Source organism: Ictidomys tridecemlineatus, chromosome 2 (assembly GCF_052094955.1).
Source record: "Ictidomys tridecemlineatus isolate mIctTri1 chromosome 2, mIctTri1.hap1, whole genome shotgun sequence".
NCBI classification, from domain to species: Eukaryota; Metazoa; Chordata; class Mammalia; order Rodentia; family Sciuridae; genus Ictidomys; species Ictidomys tridecemlineatus.
In genome coordinates this window covers 8,916,371-8,942,224 of record NC_135478.1, presented here as the reverse complement: position 1 = coordinate 8,942,224, position 25,854 = coordinate 8,916,371, and the positions used below count along the sequence as shown (strand labels likewise).

The following is a 25,854-nucleotide window of genomic DNA, read 5'->3' as shown; positions in this document are numbered from 1 at the left end:
AACTCACGACCCTCCTCAGCCTCCCGAGCCACTGGGATGACAGGCGTGCGCCGTCGCAGCCAGCTGAAATTGGATCTTACATATAACTGTGATCTCAGAGAGAGAGGTCTGTGCGCATGGGGTCTTGAAGTCACAGCTATCCTTATGCACATTTTCCAGATCAGCGGAAGTGAGGGTAAGGAGGATCAGGCCACTTGCCCAACAACCTACAGCTAGTGCAGTGAGCAGGTGGGTGCCGTCCCTCATCTAAGACCCACAGTCCCCCAACATTTACAAACAGCAAAGCACTGAAAGATGCTAACAGGAAACCAGGGCTCAGCTCACCATTGATGCAGCCGACTTCATCACTCATGTCCTTGCAGTCATGCTCCCTGTCACACTGCCGGCTACCATGGATGCAGGTCCCATCGGAGCACTGGAATTCATCAGGGCGGCAGGTGGCCACAGCTAAGAAAGAAAAGATGTTCTGATTTTCCAAGGAGGGGCAACTGGAGAGAAAGAAACACAGTGCTCTGCCTTTGTCCAGAGTTCTCCTTTCAACAGTTTCAGCCACACGTTCAACTGCAGTCTCAAAATATTAATGGCACACATACACAAGGGAATATTACTTGTGAATAAAATCATGGCATCTGCAGGTAAATGGATGGAGTTGGAGAATATCGTGCTAAGCAGGAGAAGCTCATCTCAAAAATCCAGGGGCTGAATGTTTTCTATGATAAGTGGATCCTAATCCATAGGGGGGTGGGGCATGGGATAAATTGGAGGAACTGTGGATGGTGCAAAGGGGAGGGGGGAGATGGAAAAGGGGTAGGAAAGATGGTGGAGTGAGGCGGACATCATCACCCTAGGTACATGTATGATTGCACAAATGGTGTGACTCTACTTCACACAGAAGTGCAAAATTCTCCTCCATTTGTGTCTGATAAATGGAAGAAGCTTTCTACGGTCATGTGTAACTGATTAGAACTAATAAATAAATAAATATTAATGGAAAAATTATAAATATCAACAATTCTTTAGGTTTAAATTGTGCCCTGAGTATCACAATGAAGCCTTTTGCCATCCCATAGTACCTAGCCCAGGAAGTGAGCCATCTTTCTTTCCAGTGTATCCATGCTGTATATGCTACTAGCCTGATGGTCTCTACAGCTACCTCGGTTATCAGATCAACTGTCACAGTACTGCAATGTTCTTATTCAACTAATCCTTATTTTCCTGAATAATGCTCCCAGAGTACTAGAATGGTGATGGTGACAATTTTGCTACTATATAATAATTATTCTATTATTAGCTATTGTTGTTAATCTTTTCCTCTGTGTAACTAACTTATAACTTAAACTTTTGGGGGGAGATACTGGGGTTTCAACCTGAGGCCTTACACATGCTAGGCAAGTGCTCTGCCACTGAGGTACACCCCACACTTTATTTTATTTTGGAACACAGTCTTGCTAAGTTGCTGAGGCTGACCTCAAACTTGGGATCCCCCATCTCAGCCTCCTATGCAGCTGGGATTACAGGTGTGTGCCAGTGCACCCAGCCAGAACTCTCATTTTTAACTCACAATATATCTTTGCATTAAGAAAAAAAAAAAAAAAAGCAAGCCTGAATGTGCCTATATCAGAACATAAACCTGATGGCTGAAATGGTTGAAAAGGAGATTTTGGCTTTTATGGTCTGAATTCAGGGTAAGGTTAAATGGCCCTTCTATGCCAAGGTGTCCCCATCTGTAACGAGGGGTGGAGGAAGCCTGCTCATGAATTATGGGGGACAAATGAGTTTCTGTCAAGTTTTACAATAAATCACACAGAATGCTATCGATCATTTCATAAAATGTGACTTTAAAAACCAGTGTAGGGCTGGGGGTGAAGCTCTGGACTCGTTTAGCTTGCACAAGGCCCTGGGTTCAATGCTCGGCACCAACAAAACCAAACATCGTAGCTACACCCACACAGTGCTTAACTCTGAACACTACGAAAAGCCCCAGAAAAACAAAGTCATCTTCTGGAAACACAGTGGAGCTAACCAACGTGTTTAAGGAACCAAAACACTGAGCTAGATCCAGAGTCATGTTTTTTATCTGAACTCTCCAACACACAAACCACTGACCACATATAGCTATTTAACTTTTAATTACTTAAAATTCAGTAAAGTTGGGCTGGGGCTGGGGCTCAATGGTAGAGCATTTGCCTAGCATGTGTGAGGCACTGGGTTCAATTCTCAGCACCACATATTAATAAGGAAAATAAAGTCTATCAGCAACTTGTATATTAAAAAACAAAATTCAGTAAAGTTCAAAATTCTGTTTGCCAGGTGAACATGCCACACTGGCCATGCAGGGTCCTGGGATATTGCTACCACTGCAGAAAGTTGCACTTGGTGGCCCTGGAACCTAATCAAAGCCTATAAGATCGATGCAGTTGCCCAACCCTGTCAGGTGCAACCAGTGCATAGTGAAGTCAAGTGCTCAGCCAAAGGTCACAAAGCTTAGTCGTTACCAACCAGGCCTGAAACCCAGGATTCTTTCTGGGTCAATAATACTGCAACTTGCAGCTCGATTCCTGTGGTGTTCTGCATATGGTCTGTCTCCCGTGGGTTACTGTGCTGGAAGCTTGAACCCAGTGTGGTGGAACCTCTAAGAGCTGGGGTATAGGGCTGGGGCTGTAGCTCAGTTGGTAGAGTGCTTGCCTTGCATTCACAAGGCCCTGAGTTCAATCCCCAGCACCCCTGCCCGCCCCCCCCCCCAAAAAAGAGATGGGGTATAAATCACTATGGAAAGCAGTATGGAGATTCCTTAGAAAACTTGGAATGAAACTACCATCTGACCCAGCTGTCCCACTCCTCAGTTTATACCCAAAGAACTCAAAATCAGCATACTACAGTGACACAGCCACATCAATGTTTACAGCAGCTCAATTCACGATAGCTCAACTATGGAACCAACCTAGATGCCCTTCAACAGAGGAATGAAGAAATGGAAAAAGAAAATGTGGGGGGCTGGGGTTGTGGCTCAGTGGTAAGGTGCTTGCCTAGCCCATGTGAAAAACTGAGTTTTATCCTCAGCACCACATAAATAAACAAACAAACAAACAAACAAACAAAAACAGGACTACGGTTGTGGCTCAGTGGTAGGGCCTAGCTTATATGGGGTCCTGGGTTTGCTCCTCAGTACCACCTAAAGTTAAATAAAGGTATTGTGTCCATCTAGAACTAAAACATATTTTTTTTTAAATACAAAAAGTACAAAAAAAAAAAGGTAAGAAAGAAAGAAAATGTGGTACATACACACAATGAAATATTACTCAGCCTTAAAGAAAATGAAATTAAGGCATTTGCAGGTAAACAGAACTAGAGCATATCATGCTAAGTGAAATAAGCCAGTCCCAAAAAACCCTAAAACAGAATGTCTTTCTCTAATAAGCAGAAGCTGATCCATAGTGGGGTGAGGGGATATGAAATAATGAAGAAACTTTGTGTAGAAGGAAGGGAAGGGAAGAGTGGGGCTGTGGGGATGAGAAGGACGAGAGAAAGAGACAGACATTATTACTGTATATACATGTATGACTTCAGTATTGGAACAACTCTGCACCCTGTTCAGCCAGAGGAATGAGAAGCTGTGCTCCATTTGTGTAGTATATGTCAAAATACATCTAAAATACTGTAAAATTAATTAATTAATATAAAAAAACAGACTTGGTGCAGAGTGAGAGCACATCACTAGACTCTTCTTTGTCTCGACTTCCTGCCTCACCTGTAATCTCTCCCTCTTATACACACTCCTTGTGCCATCTGCCAAGCTGATGCCAATGCCTTAAGTTCTCAGAACTGTATTAAATAAACTTTTTCATTTATAAAGTTCCAAGCCTCAGGTATTTTGTTATAGTAAACCAAATGAACTAGCATACTCCCCTTTCAAAAAAAGATTAGGGGCTGGGGATGTGGCTCTAGAGGTAGCATGCTCGCCTAGCGTGCGTGCGGCCCAGGTTCATTCTCAGCACCACATACCAACAAGGATATTGTGTTCGCTGATAATTAAAAAATAAATATTAAAAAAAAATAATAAAAAAAAAAGATTAGCATGCCTGTAACCCCAGCTACTTGGGAGGCTGAGGCAGAAGGATTACAACTTTGAAATTTCAGAAGTTTAGTGAGATCCTGTCTTAAATTTAAAAAATTTAAAAAGGCTGGGCACCATAGGGCACACTTGTAATCCCAGTGACTCAGAGGCTAAGGCAGGAGGATCGTGAGTTCAAAGCCAGCCTTAGCAACTTATTGAGGTGCTAAGCAACTCAAAGCCTGTCTCTAAATAAAATTCAAAAAAGGGCTGGGGATGTGGCTTAATGGTTCGGTGCCCCTCAGGTCAATCCCTGGTACCACAAATACATAAAAGACAAGTCTGCTCTGGGGGCTGCTTCCTCCTTGATGGGATCAGAATGACCACAAGAAGCAGCACAGAACCAACTCGGGCTAGGGAGGGAGCTCGGGGTCAAGTGCTCGCCTGCCACAGGCAAAGCCCTGGGTCACCTCCAGTACCACCAAAACGAAAAACAAAAAAAAAAATAGAACCAACTTTCTGGCTGGGGAATTCAAAATTATTAAGCACCCACAGCTACCAGCAGGCCCCGGCCTAGGGGACAGTGACAAGACCCTCTGCACACATACTGCAGTTCTCTTCGTCGGACTTGTCCTTGCAGTCAGGGCCGCCGTCGCACCTCCAGCTGCCGTGGACACACTCGCCGCTGCCACAGTGGAACTCGAAGGGGGAACAGGGGCCGGAGTCCCGCCGGTGGCTGGACGTGTCGCGGCCCCCGCAGTGCTGAGGCCACTCGTCTGAGCCGTCCTCGCAGTCGGGCTCCCCGTCGCAGGCCCACAGCTCCGGGATGCAGACGGAGCTGTTGCAGCGGAAGCTGGCGGGGCCGCAGGTGGTCACCGGGCAGGAGTCCTCGTCCGAGCCGTCCAAGCAGTCCCGGTCCCGGTCACAGACAAAATGCTGCGAGATGCACTTGCCGTCGTGGCAGCGGAACTCGTCCTGGGAGCAGGTCTTGGCAGCTGCGGAGACAGACGGGGGGCGGCCACCCTGTCACCGCGAAGGCGCCCACATCCCAACACCAGCCCGTCCGTCTATAGACGGGGACACTGGCTCGCAGCGGCCACAGTGCGGTTAGCTGAGACCTGGAGGGGCACCGGGGGGTGAGCGCAGGCCCCACCACGCTCTGCGGCATGGTGAGCAGCCCTGGGTCTGATCCCAGGCACCAAAAAGCAAGAAATAAACCTACAGCAGGCCTGTCCCTGATCCACGGCCTCACTTTCCAGAGTTCCGGTGCCTGGCACTGAGTCTAGCCTAAAAATATTAAATAGACCAGCAGCTCGGGAGGCTGAGGCAGGAGGATGGCCAGTGTAAGGCCAGCCTCAGCAACAGCGAGGGCTAAGCAACTCAGTGAGACCCTGTCCCTAAATAAAACCCAAAATAGGGCTGGGGCTGTGACTCAGGGGTTGAGTGCCACCAAGTTTAATCCCTGGTACCAAAAAAAAAAAAAAAAAAAATCACATATATATATATATATATATATATCCCCACACACACATATATAATACACATATATAATGGAAAATCCAGAAATAAACAACCCATAAGTTTTGTTTCTCCTCTGTGTGTGCAGCTGGAGGAGATCCCATTGAGGGCCTCACCTGTGGGAGGATGGGGCTCCTCCACTAGCCACAGCCCAGCTCTTGTAAGCTTTAAATTCCTTTTAATATAGTACATTTTTATTATTTCATAATATCTTTACTATTTCAAAATATTATTTCATAATATTTTAGAATTATCATATGATTATACACTATTTCCTAATTTATCATATAAACTTTTATAAAACTCATAAAAATCATGTTGTTACATTATTTTATTTTATGAGAAATAAAATATGTTTATAAGATTACTTTATTACATAGAATGTTGTTTTATAATATGAGGTATACTGTCATGAATAACTGCGCTCAGCCTCACAGGGTGGCTGGCAGTGGTCATGGTGGCTCACAGCTGCATGGGCCAGGTGGCAGGCACTCATCAGGAACAGCCTGAAGCTGGGCATGGTGGTGCACACCTGTAATCCCAGGCTCAGCAGGCCGAGGGAGGAGGATCACGAGTTCAAAGCCAGCTTCAGCAACTTAGCAGGGCCCTAAGCACTCTGTGAGACCCTGTCTCTAAATAAAATACAAAAAAGGGCTGGGGATGGGGCTCAGTGATTAAGAGCCACTGAGTTCAATCCTGGGTCCCCCCTCAAAAAAGAACAGCCCCAGGGTGCTCGGCAACCCTGGGTCAGGCACTCTCCCCTCCACTGCAGTGCTCCTTGTCATAGTGGAATTTGGAGGTGAGATACAGCCCCTTGGGGAGCAATGTTTGTTCACTTCCCACTCCCCGGGGCCCTGGTAGGCTCTGGCACAGGCTGGACCTGTCACACACAAATGGCCTGGGGTGGGCAAGCTACGGGGACACACTTACAACAGTTTTGCTCGTCTGAGCCATTCTCACAGTCCACTTGGCCATCGCATCTCCAAGAGTTAGGAATGCAGCGGCTGACACGGCCCCCACAGTTGAAGTCCCCCGGTTTGCAGGTGATGGACACTAAGGGAGAAAGAAGATGAAACCCTAACTCGAATGCAGATCAGCTGGTGTCCCAAGGCCCACCTTTGTCAAAGAAAACTCCAGAACTTTTCAGAAAGTGGAGGCCAACCCTAACTTTAGAGGTCAAAACGAAGATCATGTAATGGTATTTGTTAAAAATTAGACATTGAGGGGCTGGGGTTGTGGCTCAGCGGTAGAGTGCTCGCCTAGGACGTGTGAGGCCCTGGTTCGATCCTTAGCACCACATAAAAATAAATAAACAAAATAAAGGTATTGTGTCCAACTACTACTAAAAAATAAATATTTTTAAAAAATTAGACATTGGGTGATGCAAAGGTTTTGCAGGAGCTAGAGGTGGTGGCTGAGCAGCATTGTGAAGGCATTAACGCTTCTGAGCTATTCGCTTTATATTAGGGGAAATTTACCTCAATAAAGATATGGCCAGAGAGGCTGAGGTAGCACTCAGTGGTAGAGCGTTTAGTTAGCAGGCACGAGGCCCTGGGTTTCAACCTGGCACCACACACATTCAAAAAAAAAAAAAAAAAAGAAGGAAGAAAATGCTAGTACAAGCTGAGGAGCCTTTATCTGAAATGGAAATGCTTGGAATCAGAAGAGTTTCAGATTTGGGGTTTTGTAATATTTGCATACATATAATGAGATGTCTTGGGGATGGGATCCAAGTCTAAGGAAATTCATTGATGTTTCAACGTACACTTTATATACACACCTTATATGAGGGTAATTCTATATACTATCTTTAGAGCACCTGTGTTTTGACTGTGACCCTTCACATGAGGTCAAGTGTGGAATTTTCCACTTATATATCAACACCCCAAAAGTTTTGGATTTTGCTGGGCAAGGTGGTACACACCTGTAATCCTACCAACTTAGGAGACTGAAGTAGGGACATCACAAGTTCAAGGCCAGTCTCAGCAATTCATTGAGGCCCTAAACACCTCAGTGAGACATGTGTCTCAGTAAAATACAAAAAAGGTCTGGGGATATGGCTCAGTGGTTAAGTACCCATGAGTTTAGTCCCTGGTACCAAAAAAAAAAAAAAAAAAAAAAAAAAGGCTGGGGATATAGCATTTCCAGGTTCAATCCCCAGTACCTAATAATAACACTAAAGGTTGAATTTTGAAGGATTTCAAATCATGGATTTTTGGATAAAGGATGCTCAACCTGGAACATCTCTCCCCATCTCCTAATTTGTGGTTCATTCATTCTCTTGGCCATTTTTGTACAGGTCATTATTAAAAAGAGTCAGGAGGGGCTGGGATGTAGCCCAGTGGTGGAGTCGGGGTAGATGGCGGGGCATGCTCAAAGGAACTCACTGCATGTCTCCTGGGACTCGTCGGAGCCATCCTGGCACTCGGGGATGCCGTCACAGACCCACTTGTAGGAGATGCATTTTCCATCCAGACATTGAAACTCGTTTCTCCCACACTTGCCTTCCACTGTGAGAGAAGAAAAGGGGAAGAAGAAAGTTGCTCAATACTAGAATCGGAAACTGACCACATTTCGCATTTCTGTTTCCTGTCAACCAAAGAATGAAACAGAAATGTAATCCCATCCATCACAGTCCGATTCCCAGGAAATTAAACAGAATGAAATATCAAAACCCCAAGGACAGTGGAGGATGCAATGAATAAACTCTTTCTTTTGATTTTGCCAATCACATGGAAGGTTCTGACACCCTGGCTATTGAATGCAAAGTACAGATCCACTGAGATATAGGAGCAAAATATTAGAATTTCTGTGCACAGCAATAAAGAAATTAGCTAGGTGTGGTGGTATGCGCCTGTAATCTCAGTGGCTTGGGAGGCTGAGGCAGGAGGATCTCGAGATTGAGTTCAGCTTGGGCAATTTAGTAAGGCTCTAAGCAACCTAGCAAAACCCTGTCTCTAAATAAAATATAAAACGGGCTGAGATGTAGCTCAGGAGTTAAGCACCCCTGGGCTCAATCCCTGGCACCAAAATAAATAAATTTAATTAAATTAAATAAAAAAGGGCTGGGGATGTAGCTCGGTGTTTAACTGCCCCCTGGGTTCAATCCCTGGTACCAAAAATAAAATAAAATAAACTTCCATAGGAAAGTAAAAACTTGAATTTTTAGACAAAAGCGAAGACATTGTAAATACCCAGGAAATTTCCCCAAGTATATGATGTTTGTATATTAAAAAAGAGACCAAAATGCTAATATCTGCATATAGTTTTGATTTAGCTAGGTATGGTGGTGCACACCTATAACCCTAGCTACTTGGGACGCTGAGGCAGGAGGATCCAAGTTCGAGTTGCCAGCCTGTGCAACTTAGCAATACTCAAAATTAAAAATTAAAAAAAGGAAGGAGCGGGTTGGGACTGTAGCTCAGTGGAAGAGCACTTGCCTATCTTGTTGGAAGCACTGGCTCCAATCCTTAGCGCCAAATAAAAATAAACAAATAAAATTAAAAAGGCATTCTGTCCATCTATAACTACAAAAAAATAAAGGACTGTAGTGCTCAGTCCATACCCATACCAAAAAAAAATTCATATATTTATATATCTAAGATATAGGACCACAGACCATTTGGGAAAAAGAAGTCTTTAGGGGAAGCTATGTGAACACAAGACCTTGGGACCAAGGCTCAAGGCACATCCTTGGCTAAAATAAAGAATTGTGGTTTCTACCAAGATTCAGAGCCATTTTCAGATGAAGATGAGCCACTGCCCCAAAGAAACAGAAAGAACTTGCCCAATACATCTTTCCAGGCCATGAATCTGTGGCCAGTACTTCCTCTTCCCATCTCAGTTCCTCTCAGACACATCCACCTGCAGATCTGTAAATTACCAGTCAGAAACTTCCTCTGCCAGCAAGAGAGAGATGCCAGGAGGTCACAAGATTTCACCCCTCTACCCGGCCCTCAACACCAACAATGGCAACATCAAGGAAGGTCCTTCCTTTCTCAGAACTGCATGGAAAGTGCAGCATCACCAGTTCTGATGCTGGTTCACCTAAATGTTTTACAACTTCAAACCCCACTGTGGTCCCTTCTGGCGCACTTCCCCTCCTCCTTTGCTCAGTTAACCCCCATTGTTTGTTCAGGTCAACATGGATGCTAACCTGCTACAATAAAAACTGGGTTAGGACCATGACCTCAAAGTATATTTTTTTCTCACCCTACCACATTATGTAGAAAAGATCTCTGTACTTATGTATCTCCCAGCCCAGAATTAAAACTCTTTGAGGAGGGTTGGGGATACAGTTCAGTTGGTAGAGTCTTCCCTCGCATGCACTGGGTTCAATCTCCAGCACCACCAAAAAAAAAAAAAAAAAAAAAAAAATTTTTTTTTGAGAATAAGGGATGTTATTGTCATTCTTGCAGCATGATGCAGTCTCAGCCCAATTCCTGACATGGACACAATCACTGCATTCAATAGGGATGCACAGAAACATGACCTAGGAAAGCAGGGGTGCCTCAGTGGTAGAACAAGTGCTTAGCATACATGAAGCCTGGGTTTCTATTCCTAGCAGCAAAAAGGAAGAGAAGAAAAGAGAAAAGAAAAATCATGGCCTGATTCATCACCTGACTTGGATAAAAGGGCTGCTCTTCCACACTTGAAAGGGTAATAGGACAGAATCTATCCAAATTTAAAATGCCAAGTAAATCCTTATGATTCTGCAGAAATACTAACACATATGCACATAGATAGTAAGTTCAAGGATGCCCAGTGAATCCTTCCTTTATATAATAGTGAAAAGAAGGAAGAACTGGCTGTAATTTGAAAATACTATTGCAAATTCAGTGGTGCTCCCTTTGAAAGGTGAGGCCTGATGCTTTTCTTCAGGAGTGTGTACTAGACATTGAGGGACTTGCTTCTACCAAATAGGAAAAATGAAGGTGATGGGGAGTTGCTGAGAGCCACAGTCGGAATGGCCCCTGGCATTTTGCCAACAGTAATGGTTGACAGGCGAGGCATTACTATCCGCCTGGGCTGCTACTTTTGAGTTCTCCCTCTACTTTGGAGTTCTCGTGGGGATTCCCAGAGAGTTCCCATGGTTGGGGTAGTGCAGGAGGAGGGATTTCCGGAGGAGATATTTCCGGTTGCTGGTTCCTGGATGAGCAGCATGGCATTCGGGAGGATTCCCGGGGAGCATGTGTGGAGTGTGCTGGTGGAGTTCAGAAATAAAGTTTGTTCCTGCTTCAGTGGTTCGTGATTTATGCCCAGCCAGACTGCAGCAGGGAGTCATTTCAGAGCCTAGGTCACCAAAGGCACTGTAGCTTCTTGCATCTCTTACTGCACCGGATGTCAGCTGCTTGTCATGAGGTCACTCAAGCAGCCCCAGGGAGAGGTCCATACAACCAGTAAATAAAGCCACTAGGTGGTCCTTCAACCCTAGCCAAGTCTTCCTATACCTACAGCCCCTGCAAATATGGTTTTTGCAGTGCATTTTAACAGTAACTTGGTGAAATTCCCCATGCTACAACCATTTAGCAATGCTGCTTCCAAATTTCTGACCTACAGAAACAATGAAACAATAATGTCTTTATTTTTGTTGTTGTTGTTTGATTGATAAATTGGGGGTTTATCACTGAGCTACACTGCCAGTTTCTTTTTCTTTTCTTTCTTTTGAGACAGGGTCTCACTAAGTTGCCCAGGCTGGCCTCAAACTTGCCATCTTCCTGCTTCAGTCTCCAGAGTTGCTGGGATTATAAATGTGCGCCACCACACCTGACGGTAATGTGTTGTTTTAAGGCACTAATTTTTGGAGGAACTTGCTATGCTGTAATAGATAATTAAAATATAACCTAATGTGAAAGGTATCTCTAGTGGGTTAGAAGCAGAGCTCAGTGGCAGAACAACTGCCCAGTATGCACAAAGCTGTGGATTCCATCTGCAGCACTCCAGGGGAAAAGTCTATCTAAGAACATCATTATATACATATGTAAGCATAGTATATATGAAATCCAGAGCACCTATAGAATATTATATAGATTTACTTATATCTATGTTTATAACCATACATCTATTATATGGCTATCATTAAAATATCACATTACACACGCATTTACATTTCCATGTCTGTTAAATATTTGTAATACAGATTCACACTTATATTTATACCTATGTATCTATTACATATATAATAGATTTACATGCATTTATATCGATATTACATATTATATAGGCATACATATATATTTTATAGATATTTTATGTTTTATAGATCTCTATGTAGATATATGTAATATAGGATATGATTTGACTATGATTCAATCCATCCAAATTCATATTGGAATTTCCCTCCCAGCAACTAGGACGCTGCGGCCAGCCACTGATAGCAAGTAGAGGTCAGCCCAGGCAACTTAACCAGACCATGTGTCAAAATTTAAAAAAAAAAAAAAAAACAGGGTTGGGGTTGTAGCTCAATGGTATAGCACTTGCCTAGCATGTATGAAACACTGGGTTCGATTCTCAGCACCGCATATAAATAAATAAATAAAATAAAGGCCCATTGACAACTAAAAAAAATAATAATTTAAAAAGTAAGTAAAATCAGGGGCTGGGGCTGGGGCTGTAGCTCAGTGGCAGAGCACTTGCCTAGCATGTGTGAGGCACTGGGTTCAAACCTCAGTACCACATAAAAATAAGTAAATAAAATCAAGGTATTGTGTCCAACTACAACTAGAAAATAGATATTTTAAAAAAAAATTTTTTTAAAGAAAATCAAGTGAAATCGGGGAATGTAGTTCTGTGACAAAGCAACACTGAATTCAATTCTCTGTACAAAAAAAAAAAAAAAAAAAAGGAAAGGAAGGAAGGAAGAGAAAAAAGTCTCCGGGTGTGCAGATGTGAGAACTAGACGGACTTTGAAGCCATCGGGCTGCTGAGAGGGAGTCACGCAGTTCTCACGAGACTGGATCAGTTACGGGAGCCGACGGTTATAAAGCAAGCTGCCCCCCAGGCTTCTCCCCTCCGCATGCGCAGTGTGTGCACTTTGCCTTTCAGCTTTTTCCTCGCTGCGCGAGGCCCGGGCAGGTTGAGGCGGTCCTGTGCTGGCCTTTCAACCTTCAGAACCGTGAGCTAAATAATTTTCCTTTATGTACAATATATTTTAATATATAGAATATCTACATGGATATCCAAGTAAAATATATGATAATGTGACTCCTCCACAGCCATCGAAAGGGTGACGTCAGTCATCCACCAGGGGACACGGCGGCCCACAACGTCCTACGCCGGGAAAAGCCAGGAGCAGAAGTTTGTAGTAGTTCCCGGTAATCCGCTATATCTGGGTGTCGCATAGGAAATCACGGCAAGGGGGCTTTAGGAGTGTTTGGTTTTAAGAATGCTTTATTCTTGAACCTTTAAAAAAAAAAAGAAAGAAAAAGAAAAAGAAAAAGAAATCGCACAGGTGGCTGGGTGCAGTGGCGCATGCCTGTAATCCCAGCAGTTTGGGAGGCTGAGACAGGAGGCTGAGGCAGGAGGATGGCGATTTCAAAACCAGCCTCAGCAATTTAGCAAGGCGCTAAGCAACTCAGTCAGACCCTGTCTCAAAATACAAAAAAGGGCTCGGGATGTGGCTCTGGTTAAGTACCCCTGAGTTCAATCCATGGTACCAAAAAAAAAAAAAGAAAAAAAGAAAAAAAAAATCGCACAGGAGAACCTAGAGGTAGGTCACTGCTTGTCTCTGGCTTTAGCCCTCCTTGCTGTCAGCTGTTTTGGTTGCCTTTGGTAGTTTTAACCATTAGGCTGAGGAGGAGACCTCAGGATGCCCTTGAACATCTCATTCAACCTTGACCTTGGGTTTAGGGTTGGGGGTGATCTAGTTGAAGAATCACCTTCTTAGAGAACTGGACACCACCACGTTTTTTAGACTTTATTCCTTTGTTTTGTTTGTGGTCTGGGGATCTAGTCCAGGCCCCTATTATACATTATTACCATGCCCTGGTTTACTTCTATAAACTCCAAACTTCCAGATGAGTATTCTTTCACTGCCTAAAAATCTGTGAATCAAAATTAAACTAATATTTAGTTCTTTTTGGTATATTTTGATTTCTTCATAAATGCATAAGGCCCTGAGTTTAATCCCTAACACACACAAAAAGTGATTTTTGAAAGACCATTCTTTAGATTTACTTCTCTATGTATGTATGTATTTGTGCATTTATTTGAATTTTCAAATACACATGGTCAGACAGAAACATCTGACTTACATATCTGGTACAAGGATCCATGTAAGAAATATCTGCCCCTTTATCCATTCTGCACTGATAGCTCACTCAGGATTTTTATAGATTCTCTGAGAGGCACTGTCATAAGGTGCTTAGACAGCCCTGGGTTTAATTAGTTTTCCATGCTATTTAACTAGAAAAGCTTGGGTAACTAACTTAACCTTGCTGGGCCTCAATTTCTTCATCTGTGAAATGGGTGAGTACAGTGGTTCCTATTTCCCAGAGGGTATCATGGGGATTAAAAGAATAGAACAAAAAAGGAACCCTACCCAGATGCTGACATAATAAACATCAACTTAAAAGCAGAGATATAGAGGGCTGAGGTTGTAGCACAATGGTGGAGTGCTGGCTAGCATGTGTGAGGCACTGGATTTGGTCCTCAGAATCACATAAAATTAAATAAACCAGGTATGGTGGCACATGCCTATAATCTCAGCAGCTAGGAAGGCTGAGGCAGGAGGAGCACAAGTTCAAAGCCAGCCTCAGCAAAAGCGAGGTGCTCAGCAACTCATTGAGACCCTATTTCTAAATAAAATACAAAATAGGGGTGGGATGTGGCTCAGTAGCCAAGGGTCTCTGAGTTTAGTCCCCAGTACCAAAAAATAAATAAATACTGAGTTCCATCCTTAGCACCACATAAAAATAAATAAGCCAGCCATGGTGGCTCACACCTGTAATCCCAGCAACTCAAAAGGCTGAGGCAGGAGGTTTGCAGTTTCAAAGCCAGCAACTTAATTAGGCTGTAAGCAACCTAGTGAGACCCTGTCTCAAAATTGAAAAAAAAAAAAGTGCTGGGAATGTGACTCAGTGGTTAAGCATCCTTGAATTCAATCACTGGCACCAGGAAAAAAAAAATTAAATAAAATTTAGAAAAAAGCAGAGATACAGTACAGGCTGGGCATGGTGGCACACTCCTGTAATCCCCATGGCTTAGGAGGCAGACGCTGGAAGATCATGCAGGTTCCATGCCAGCCTCAGCAACTTCGTGAGGCATGAGGCTGTAAGCAACCCAGGGAGACTGCCTCAAAAAAAAAAAAAAGAGATCTATATAGATGTATGTGTAAAATCATAATAATGTGACTCCTCCAACATATTTATCTAATGGTGTATTACTCAGAAATAAGAGCCAAAGGGTTATCAAACAAATCAACACAGATCCCCAAAACCTTATGTTGTCTCTGACTTCTTTTGCTCCAGATTACATACTCTGCATTTATGTTCCATTCTTTTATAGGCAAAACTAATTTTCTAATCCCAGAAATCAAATTAGTGGTTGTTTCTGAGATGTGTGTGTTGTGGGAGGAGTGATTTTGCTGGAAAAGGGCACAATGGAACTTTCTGGGAGGCTAGAAGTATTTTGTATCCTCATGGTAGATGTGTGGTTCATGGATGTAGAGAATGATAAAAACTCATGTAACTGGTCACTTAATATCTGTCCACTTAATAATGTCAATTGTATCTCAATTAAAAACCAAAAAACAGGGCTGGGGTGGAGCTCAGTGGTAGAGAACATTAGTACAAGCAAGGCCCTAGATTCCATCCCCAGCATGGGAAAAGAAAAGATCTTCTAAGATCTTCCAGATTCAAGTTCTGTGCCTCTGGCAGAGGTTAGGAAGCAGTCCAGGTGAGATTAGGAGAGGCATGAGGAGGGCTGAAAGATGGATGGAAGTTGTAATGATGGGGAGATATAAAGGAGGATTCAGAAGAATAAAAAGAACTTGATAACTGTAAGTTCCTAGTAGGCCTGCCCTGAATGGCCCCAGTTGGGAGCCATATGATAGGAATATGGGTAGAAAACAGGAAGGAAAGAGAGAAGCAAATGAGTTCTGAAGTCAGCTGTGGTTACAGGATACTGATAATTCCACTGCCCCATTACTTATCTGAACAGGATAAATCCCTTAGAGGTGCTACAATGTACCCCACACCCTGCTGACTCATAGCTGAGTAGTGATCGGGCTAAAAGAAGGAAATGACTCACTCGCACATAGAGTGGGCAAAAAGCAACTAGGATTCCAGGACTTCGATAAATAAAAAGGGAAGTTCAGGCACGGGGCACTGGCAATAAAGATCTTCGGGGAGGAGCTTCTGTCACCCCATCTGGCGACAGCAGCTCTGGTGACCATCAATCCATTGCTCTCATCTTTGCATAAGGGACCATGTTACAAACTAAATGTGCCATTTGAAGGACTGACACCTAAAAGCCCCTTATAGAGTGAAAGAAGCTGGGAGTGGTTGCACACTTCTTTTAGCCCACCTACTCAGGAGCTGAGGAAGGAGGATTATAAGTTTAAGACCAGCCTCAGCAACATAGCCAGATCCTGTCTCAAAGACTAAGGAGTCTGGGGGAAGGAGTGCTGGGGGTGTACAGCACCCCTGGCTTCAATCCCCAGTACCACCAAAAAAATAAATAAATAAAATCCCCTCCTTGGACATCAAGTCTTCCTCTAGCTACAATTCAGATTTTTAGCACAGGTGCTCAAGATCTCTGTTTCTTCATGCTAGTGATGCCTACAATATTCTAAGCACTGCACCCTCCCTTAAAAAAAGATCTAAGGGCCAGGCATGGTGGCACATGCCTCTAATCCCAGCAGCTCAGGAGGCTGAGGTTGGAGGATTGTGAGTTCAAAGCCAGCCTCAGCAACTTAGCAAGGCCCTAAGCGACTTAGTGAGACCCTGTCTCAAAATAAAATATATTTTTAAAAAAGGGTTGGCGATGTGGCTCAGTGGTTAAGTACCCCTGGTTTTGATTCCTGGTACCAAATTTTAAAAAAAAGTTTCCTGGCTGGAGCTATCGCTCAGTGGCAGAGTGCTTTGCTTAGCATGCAAAAGCCCTTGGTCCAGGGGAGGGGAGGCGCTGGGTTTGCGGCTCAGTGGTAGAGTGCTTGCCTAGCACGCATGAGGCACTGGGTTCGATCCTTAGCACCACATAAAAATACATAAAATATTGTGTCCATCTACAACTAAAATATATATATATATGTATATATATTTTTTTCATATATATATGAAAAAATATATATATAGTGTCCATTTACAACTAAAAATATATATGTATATATATATATTTTTTTTCATATATATATATATGAAAAAAAGCCCTTGGTTCCACCCCCAGCATTGAAAAAAAAAAAAAATCTCTTAGACTCAAAACTTAGCGCTCTCGTGTCATGAATGACAAGCCAGAAACAAAGTTATCGAAACAGAAAAGGAGAACACACATTTCTGCTTTTCATGCCCACATACAAATCAGGTGGTGAATGCTTTCGATGTTTTTCCCAGGCTATTGAACACAGTTGTGGTGCGGAGAAAACAAAATAGTGTATACAATTGTTTCCTTGAAAAAACAAAATCCATTGGCAGTCGAAAACTCAAGTTGAAAATAAATGAGAAATTGAGAAATCAATTGACCACTGAGCAGTGTGTCATGCACTGGTGGTCCCAGCTACTCTGGAGGCTGAGGTGGGAAAATCACTTGAGCCAAGGAGTTAGGGGCCAACCTGGACAATATAGCAAAACTCTGTCTCCTAAAAAAGGGGAAAACGATTCAGAAGGCTGAGACAGGAGGATTGCAAGTTTGAAACAAGCCTCAGCAACTTAGCGAAACTCTTAAAATAAAAATATAAAAGGGCCAGAAAGGTAGCTCAGTGGCAGAGCAGCCCTGGATTTCATCCTCAGTACCAAAAACAAGACTAGGGCTGGGGTTGTAGCTCAGCCTAAGGGTTGAGCACTTGCCTAGCATGTGTGAAGCCCTGGGTTCGAGTCTCAGCACCACATAAAAATAAAGTCCATTGACAACTAAAAAAATGAAGGAAAATTTAAAAAAAAAAAGGAGAGGCGCTGGATTTCATTTCCAGCACCAACAAAGAAAAACCACAAGACAGGTCAGTGCATGGATGCTTTTTCCCCAAGGCAGGTAAATTTTGTCACCTGTTCCTTTTGGGAAGGGTAGCCTGTCTCTGTCACTGTTCAAGGCTGCTTAATTCCAGAGTCAGTTAGCAACAAAAGGCCATTTGCTTGATATCCATGAAGAGTGTGAACGCTGTTAATGTACTTAATATGAAAAGGGGACATCAAAAGGCTCATAAAAGCACCAAGCAACAGAAGCATCTAGAGTTGGATCATATCAGAAGTGTAATCCTATAGATAAGAGCAGGAATTTCCTGGAAAGAATAAGGAACTAATTCTCCCAGAAAGGTTTTAATTTCAAGAAAGATCACCCCATAGACACGTCACACACAATAGTTGACTGATATCTGATTTTTAGCTAAATGAAGGCAAGCAGTTTGGATTCCAACTACTTCCATTCTTAAAGGAAACTGACAAGAAATGAATCAGGAAGTGCTCTGAAGACAGCTGGGAAGCTAGCTGGAGCCGTTAGGGCTACTAAAAACATATAGTATGATGGGGCTCTCTGAAGTCTGGGGAAACAGCCTCCTAGGGAAGAGAAGACATCAGATCCTCAGCCTGGCCAACCAGAGGGACAGGAAATGAAACTGAGCCACTCATGTTAGTCTTGCTCAAGACTTCACTGGCCCACATTTTCTAAAGTGGATCAGTGAGTGAAGGACAAGGTAATCGGGTGCACCCTGAGGAAGCTGGCTCTATCCATTCTATATATACATCTAGGTGGCTGAAATAATATATACATCTAGGTGGCTGAAATATCCCAACAGTCATGCTGGCTATTTTGAAGCATCCTCTTTCCTTCTCCTCCCAGCGGAAATGGGTGTGTCACAGTGGGAATTTCAAGACATTCAGAATTCTCCCTCCGAAGCCAAACGCCAGCCAGTAAAACAAAAAAACCTTTTTCTATATGGTTGCTCAGGCATTGCCTGTCCTTTCATAGGCTTAAGCAGTTCTGAGTAGGAAAAAGACCATTTAGCTCTTGCCTAAAGCAGCGCCGACTGCCTCTAGGAAGCTAATTTAAAGCCATCTAAGAAAGCTGTAACCGGGATCTTGTACCAACTGGACTCTTGGCCAAATCTAAATTCAAACTTGCCCTCCTAAAAGGAAAAATCGCCACATGGGCAGCTCGGCCAAACTTCCAAACGAGGCCACCCTAAAGGGTGTGGTCCCCGCCCAGCCCTGGCTGCAAGTCTCAGGTTTCAACCAAGGAGCAATGGGAGTTTCTAAGGTAACATTTCAGCCCTGAGGTCTAAAGGTGGCCTGGGCCACATCTGTGTAATTGATGGGAGGTGAAGAACAAGGTGGAGCTGAAGAAGAAACTGCAGCCTCTGCCCAGGCGTGCTCAGCCGGTCCTTTCCATGCTCCCGGAAGCAGCTTCAGAACGTGTGGCCTCCTTTGTGACAGGAGCCTCGGAGAGACTCAGCCTGCCCGGGTACCACGCCAGCCCCGCCCTGCGTATTCACAAGCCATGCCTTACACATCCGCCTCTGACTCCCATTGGACAAGGGGAGTGGCTCGAGGCTCGCCTGTTCAGACTGCGCCCAATGGAAGCCTGGGGGCGGGGCTTGGAGGCGGGGCTTGGGGCGGTACCCCTGGGCTATCCCGCGCTGGGAGCATGGGAGGTTACACAGTCCCAGCCGGCACAAAGCCCATCTGGACCCTACTGCCTGTGGACAGAGGTGAAGAGTATACCAGTCCTCCAAGTTGGGCAGCGGGGGCTTCAAGTCACCCTCGCCCCAAGCATAAGGGATGGAAATCTCAACATTTAGGACTGGATGTCCCTACACTCACTCTGAGGAATTTGCGGTGGCCCCTTCCCTGGCAGAGACTTGGAATAGCCGAGCTAGGTTTCCACTGAGCCTACAGTGACTCCCGCAATCCTTGCTCCTCCCTCCCAAGAGTATTCTCTCCAGCCGCTTGGGAGGATCCTTGTGCCATGTACCCACAAGTCTCCCGGGCAAGGAGTGATTCTCTTTCGCTCCTCACTTCTAAATTACCAAAAGGCTCCCGGAGATCTGTGGGCTGCCTTTACCCCGCAGGGGATCCTGGAGCAAGCCTTACCTTTAGCCCTCACCGCAGCGAAGAAGAGTAGTGCGACAGCCCAGTGCAGCCCCCAGTCGGCGGTCCTCATGTTCACAGTGTCCACCTACAGTGTCTCCGCCCGGCTACCACCGCTCAGTATCCCTGCTGGAAACCAAGGCTTCGAGCAGCTCAGCGGCGACTACACGCGGGGCTAGAGTCATTTGCAGCATTTCTATGTGAGGTTTCTAGTAGGGGGAGGAGTTTGCAGTGGGGTGATTTTCAAAACTCTTCACCTCACTGCGGAGGAGGAGCTTCCAACGGCCGATGTGACATCGGCTTTTTAACCCGTGAAACCCTGACTTGGATTCCATTTCTTTCAAAGCTGCTCCAAAACAGGGGCTTGATTTAGTCCTCCGTGAAGAGTAGATCCCCCCTCCCTCAGCTGAAATGCGTCTCTTGAAAGATTCCTTGAAATGTCTCAACTTTTGAAACTGCCACGTTTCTTTTTCATTCCCAAAGAATAATCTTCATCCTTTGAAATGCTCCCATGGTCTAAGGAGGATCTCCTTTCTGCCGCAAAAGGAAACCAGAAATATTGGAAACTTCCTTTCCTCTTCTCTCCTTTCTGTATTTGCCTTTTCCTTTCTAGCAATTGTGGATTTCTAAGTTTAGTTGCATATAGTTTTTGATGGATATTCCAAATCACCTTATAAACAGTAATTAATGAGGAATTTAAATAAACTTTCAGGAAAGTACAGACAAAACATTATTTTGTTTTATCTAGCACTTGGATAAATTATGACCAAAAACATCTCAAAAATCAATTAGCCCAATACCTGGGGTCTGGATAGAAATATTGATTTTAGGGCAGAGATAAACAGAGGATGGTTTCCTTTCCTCAAAGCCAAATTAGAACCAAACAGGGAATAGGGCTTTCATAATGAAGCCTGAGAGGCTTCACCACAGCTGGCTGATGCAGAGCAACTTTGAAGAATCAAGGAGTCTTTTTTTGGAATTTATTTCTATTTATCTATCTATCTATCTATCTATTTATTTATTTTTGTGCCCAGGATTGAACCCAGAGGCACTTAACCACTGAGCCATATCCTCAGCTGTGTGTGTGTGTGTGTGTGTGTGTGTGTGTGTGTGTGTGTGTGTGATGGTGGGGATTGAATACAGGTCCTTGTGTGTGCAAGGCAAGCACTCTACCAACTGAGCTATATTCCCGGCCCTCCCCAAGCCTTTTTTGAGGGAGAGAGAGAGAGAGAGAGAGGATTTTTTAATTTTTTTTTTTTTTTAAGTTATAGGCGGACACAACATCTTTGTTTTGTATGCGGTGCTGAGGATCAAACCCTGGCCGCACCCATGCCAGGCGAGCGGGCTACCGCTTGAGCCACATCCCCAGCCCCTCCCCAGCCCTTTTTTATATTTTATTTAGAGATAGTGTCTCGCTGTGTTGTCTTGCTAAATTGCTGAGGCTGGCTTTGAACTTGCAGTCTTCCTGCTTCAGCTTCCTGAGCCTCTGGGATTACAGGCAAGTGTTACTACACCCAGCTCTTTTTGGAATAATGGGGTGTCCAGAGGCCATCTGCTAAAAAGATGCCTGTGGGGCTGGGGAATGTAGTGGTGGAGCACTTGCCTAGCATGTGTGAGGCCCTAGGTTCCATCCCCAGCACTGGAAAAAAATAAAATTAAAAGGCACCAATGAGAAACTTGCCTGTACCCCCACAAAGGATCTAATAGGCTGGGAGGAATCCTCAGGGAAGGAGCCAGTGTTCTGGGGTTTTGTAAACTATTTAGCAGGGGTGGGAACCTCTCAGGAGGATTCTAGGGAAACCCAAAAGAGAATGCAGAAATGAGAAAGGAGGACAATTAAACCCTGAGAAAAATGATTGCCTGACACAGAGGCTCATACCTGGCCACCAGATACTTGGGAGGCTGAGGCAGGAGGATCACAAGTTCAAGGCCAGCCTGGGTAACTTAGTGAGACCCTATCTCAAAATAAAAAGGGCTGGGGATGTAGTTCAGTTGTAGAGTACTCCTCCAGTACAGGGCGGGGGCGGAGGGGAATAGGAAAATGTGATTAATTCAGAGGCGGAAACTTATGAGTGTTTAGTAGTAAGGGGAGCCTTCTGAATCAAACAGACCTTAGGAGCTGGGGCTGCAGCTCAGTGATAGAACGCTTGCCTAGGATATGTGAGTCACTGGGTTCCATCCTCAGCACCACATAAAAATAAATAAGTAAAATAAAGGTATTGTTTCCATCTACAATCAAATATATTAAAAACAAAACAGATCTTAGGGCAAGTAAATTAGCTTTCTGAGCCTGTAAAGGGAAATAATTCCTGAGCCTCTTTGTCAGGGTCAAAGTCACAGGAGATAAATAGCAATCTCCCAGGAAGTTTATAAGGATAAGCAAGTTATAGGAGTTGTTACAACATTTATGAGCATGTCCCCACTGAATTTCATTCCTTATCCCATATGCAAAAAAAAAAAAAAGAAAGAAAGAAAATTCAGCCAGGTGCAGTGTCACACTTCTGTAATCTCAGCTACTCAGGAGGCTAAGGCAGGAGATTCACAAGTTCAAGGCCAGCCTGGGCAACTTAGTGAGACTTTATCTCAAAATAAACAGGGCCAGGGATGTAGCTCAGTGGCAGAATACCGCTGGGTTCAATCCCCAGTACCACCACCCCAAAATAAATAAATAAATAAATAAATTTGAATCCCTAGGCTTGGTTTCCTTTAGAAAAATTACAAGCCATAACAAGCTCTCTTTTGATATCTCATTCTTTCTCTTTCTTTCTTTCTTTTCTTTTCTTCTTTTGAGACAGGGTCTCCCTGTGTTGCCCAGGCTGGTCTGGAATTCCTGGGCTCCAGCAGTCCTCTTGCTTCAGCCTTCCAAGTATCTGAGACTCCAGGTATGAGTCCTGTGCCTACACTTGCTATCTCTCTTGTTTTTTTTTTTTGTTTATTTGTTTGTTTGTTTGTTTGTTTTTGGTACTAGGGATTGAACCCAGGGGTGCTTTACCATGGAGCTATATCCCAAGCCCTTTTCATTTTTTATTTTGAGACAGAGACTAAGTTGCTTAGGGCCTTGCTACATTGCTGAGGCTAGGAACTTGGGATCCTCCTGCCTCAGCCTCCAGAGTCCCTGGGATTACAGGCAAGCACCACCACACAAACCATCTCTCTTTATCCGCTTGGAAGTAGTCCTTCTTTCCTAACAGGCCTGGAAATAGTCACCAGTAAGTCATCTCTTCCCCAAAGGGACTTAGCTTAAATTACCTGCAGAGTTAAAGATCAGTGTTGGCTTCCAAACTCTCCTAACCGCAGTGTCCCCATCTGCCAACATTTCCAAGACAGACTTCCTAGCCTTCCCACCTGACTGCAGAAATCTCAGATCTCTCCTGTCCCTGCCACCCAAGGCTATAGTACTGTGTTGCCCTGAGGACAGATCACACCCTATTTTTCTGCTTCTGTTTTGTGGAGCTTCCATAAGCTCCTTGCCCAGCTCACAGGGTTCCCAGGAGGGTCGAGTGAGCTGATGGACATAACATGATCAGAGCACTGTGGACACATAACAAATGCCATATATAGTTTGCTTTTTTATTTGGCTCCTTTGTGTGCTGCATTATTTTTTCCCTTTTTTCTTTTGATCTCTTTGGAGCAGAGCTGTCTGTTCCTGCCTTCTTCTAGTAGGCATTGAGTAAGTAATCCTTCTATGGGATCCTTTACTTTTTTTTTCTTCTATATTTGTGTGTGTGTGTTGCTGGGTTGGAAACCAGCCTAGAGCATGCTGGACAATTGCCTTACCACTGAGCACACCCGGATCCAGTGTCTTTGATCTTGATTTGGCATAGGTATCTCATGCGATCTGACAAACAGTCTATCTAATTTGTCCTGGTTTCTTCCTCTAATTCATGCATCGCCTCATACCAGAATAGATTTCCACCCTAACCTTGGCCAACCAGACAGGCTTTGGTCAAGATGAGACAGGGCAGCTAGGGCCTGGCCTTTGGCCTGCTAGACAGTTCAGAAAGGATAACTACACAGGCCACAATGCTTTCCAGTGGGTATGGCTCAGAACATGCCTAGGCTCACCACCACCATCTCCCCCAGATGCCCATTAGCCACATGGGTGCAGATCTTATGGTTTCTTCTAGTGCCTGCTAGGCCATGGCACCAGGAACTGTTAAATTAAGTGAAGGGGCTAGTACACCTTGGTGGTAGCAGCTCATCTAACACGTACAGGCCCTGGGTTCAATCCCAAGTACTGGGAGGGGAAAAAAGCCTGAGAGATAAACAGGACAGGTACTCTATAAACACAGACCTGTGCAGTACCCAGAGAATACAGAGGCTGCTTCTACTATGGGCAGTGGGAAGCTACTAGATAAAAAGTATATTTAAGGGGCTGGAGTTATGGCTCAGTGGTGGAGTGCTTGCCTAGCATGTGTGAGGCACTGGGTTTGATTCTCAGCACCGCATATAAATAAATAAATAAAGGTCCATGAATATCTAAAATTTAAAAAATTTTAAAAAGTGTATTTAAATTTATTTTGAGCAGGTGAAATATTCCTTTTTAAAATATCTTTATTTTATTTTTAATGTGGTGCTGAGGATTGAACCCTGTGCCTCATGCATGCTAGGCGAGTGCTCTACCACTGAGCCACAACCCCAGCCCCAGGTGAAACATTCCTATAGTTTAAAAGTAAGAAGACTTTTTTCCTAAAATCAGGAACAAGACAAGGATACCTGCTCCCACCACTCTTATAGGTGTCCTCACCAGAGCAAGTAGACAAGATGAAGAGATATAAGACATCCTAATTGAAAAAGAAGAAATAAAATTATCTCTGTTCACAGACAACATGATCTTCTATGAAAATAACTCTTTTAAAGATGCCACAGAAAGTGCTGGGGGTGTAGCTCCATGGTAGGTCTCCAGCCTACCAAGGGCCTGGGTTTCATCTCCAGCACTGAAAAAAAGATTCCCAACCACTTCTTTGCAGAAATAAACAGTTTATCCTAAAATTCATATGGACCCTCAAGGGATCCCAAATAGCCAAAACAATCTTGAAAAAGGAGCAACGTTGGAGGTCTCACACTTCCCATCCATCCAGGTCCTCTCCTTTCTGACAGTTTGGACTTCTGCGGTATCCTGCTAGAAACATTAAGCATATACAAGGAAGTGTGCCTCTATATTTTCTCCACAAAGTGTAACACCGCTCACTCAGGTCTACACCTCTGCTTTTGCTCAATAAATGTGTCCTATAGCACATTCTGGAGTAGATGACTTTGTAATCAGTCCAGGATGGTCAGGATTTCCACAGGCAGAGGCAGAGGAAGGGAGAGAAGTTGGCTGAGACAGGTGTGGAATGGGGGGAGGTTGAAATAGGGCCAAGATAGAGGCTTGGAGTAGCCTTTGAATGAAAGAAGCTATATTTATAGCAGTAAGAAACCTGGAGGCCATTAAGCCTGGGAGTGGCAGGATTAAAGTTGTAATTTGGGCAGAGGACTCTTCAGTTATTTCACGGGAGTGGGGGCAGGAGATTGACAGGAGGGCTGGGCAGGAATGGGGGGAGGGCAGGGAGGGGAGGAAGCAGTAAATTTATATCTCTTATTCAGACTTCTAGGCTGGTTATTAGTTTACATGAATCGTGAAGTTAATATTTTGGTCATGGGCTGGGGATGTGGCTCAAGCGGTAGCGCGCTCGCCTGGCATGCGTGCGGCCCGGGTTCGATCCTCAGCACCACATACAAACAAAGATGTTGTGACCGCCGAGAACTAAAAAATAAATATTAAAAAAAAAAAAAATATTTCGGTCATTCACCATCCTCCACTTGTCCTAGATTATGAGTGTGTTGGTGTGAAGTGTATTGTTTACAGACTCTCCTAGGTAGAGGATTTAAAAAAAAATATTTTGTAGTTGTGGTTGGACACAATACCTTCATTTTATTTATTTTTATATGGTGCTGAGGATCAAATCCAGGCCCTCGCAAGTGCTAGGCAAGCACTCTACCGCCGAGCCACAGCCCCAGGCCCTAGCTAGAGGATTTAATGACTGGTTTTGAAGTATCTGGAATGAACCA

The 25,854-nt window shown here is 44.1% G+C and overlaps 1 protein-coding gene and 1 long non-coding RNA gene across 3 annotated transcripts in view; one reads left to right on the top strand and one right to left on the bottom strand.

The window, feature by feature from the left end:
* Nucleotides 1-20,021, bottom strand: part of Ldlr (low density lipoprotein receptor) — a 41,085-nt gene extending 21,064 nt beyond the window's left edge. The window contains exons 1-5 of one of the 2 annotated variants that reach the window (XM_013363343.4): nucleotides 19,807-20,021; nucleotides 7,957-8,079; nucleotides 6,500-6,622; nucleotides 4,660-5,046; nucleotides 325-447 (exon numbers count right to left, since the gene is read on the bottom strand). In XM_013363343.4, the coding sequence (XP_013218797.1) occupies nucleotides 325-447; nucleotides 4,660-5,046; nucleotides 6,500-6,622; nucleotides 7,957-8,079; nucleotides 19,807-19,876 (826 nt within the window). In that variant the 5' untranslated portion in view covers nucleotides 19,877-20,021. Of the gene's footprint in view, nucleotides 1-324; nucleotides 448-4,659; nucleotides 5,047-6,499; nucleotides 6,623-7,956; nucleotides 8,080-19,806 lie in introns of those variants that run through there. The other variant, XM_040290439.2, reaches the window with a different exon arrangement.
* Nucleotides 12,466-24,795, top strand: LOC120891522 (uncharacterized). Its single transcript, XR_005735999.2, has 4 exons — nucleotides 12,466-12,683; nucleotides 12,784-12,882; nucleotides 22,599-22,685; nucleotides 24,503-24,795. It is a non-coding gene; the product is annotated as an uncharacterized LOC120891522 (long non-coding RNA).
* Nucleotides 24,796-25,854: the final 1,059 nt, after the last annotated feature.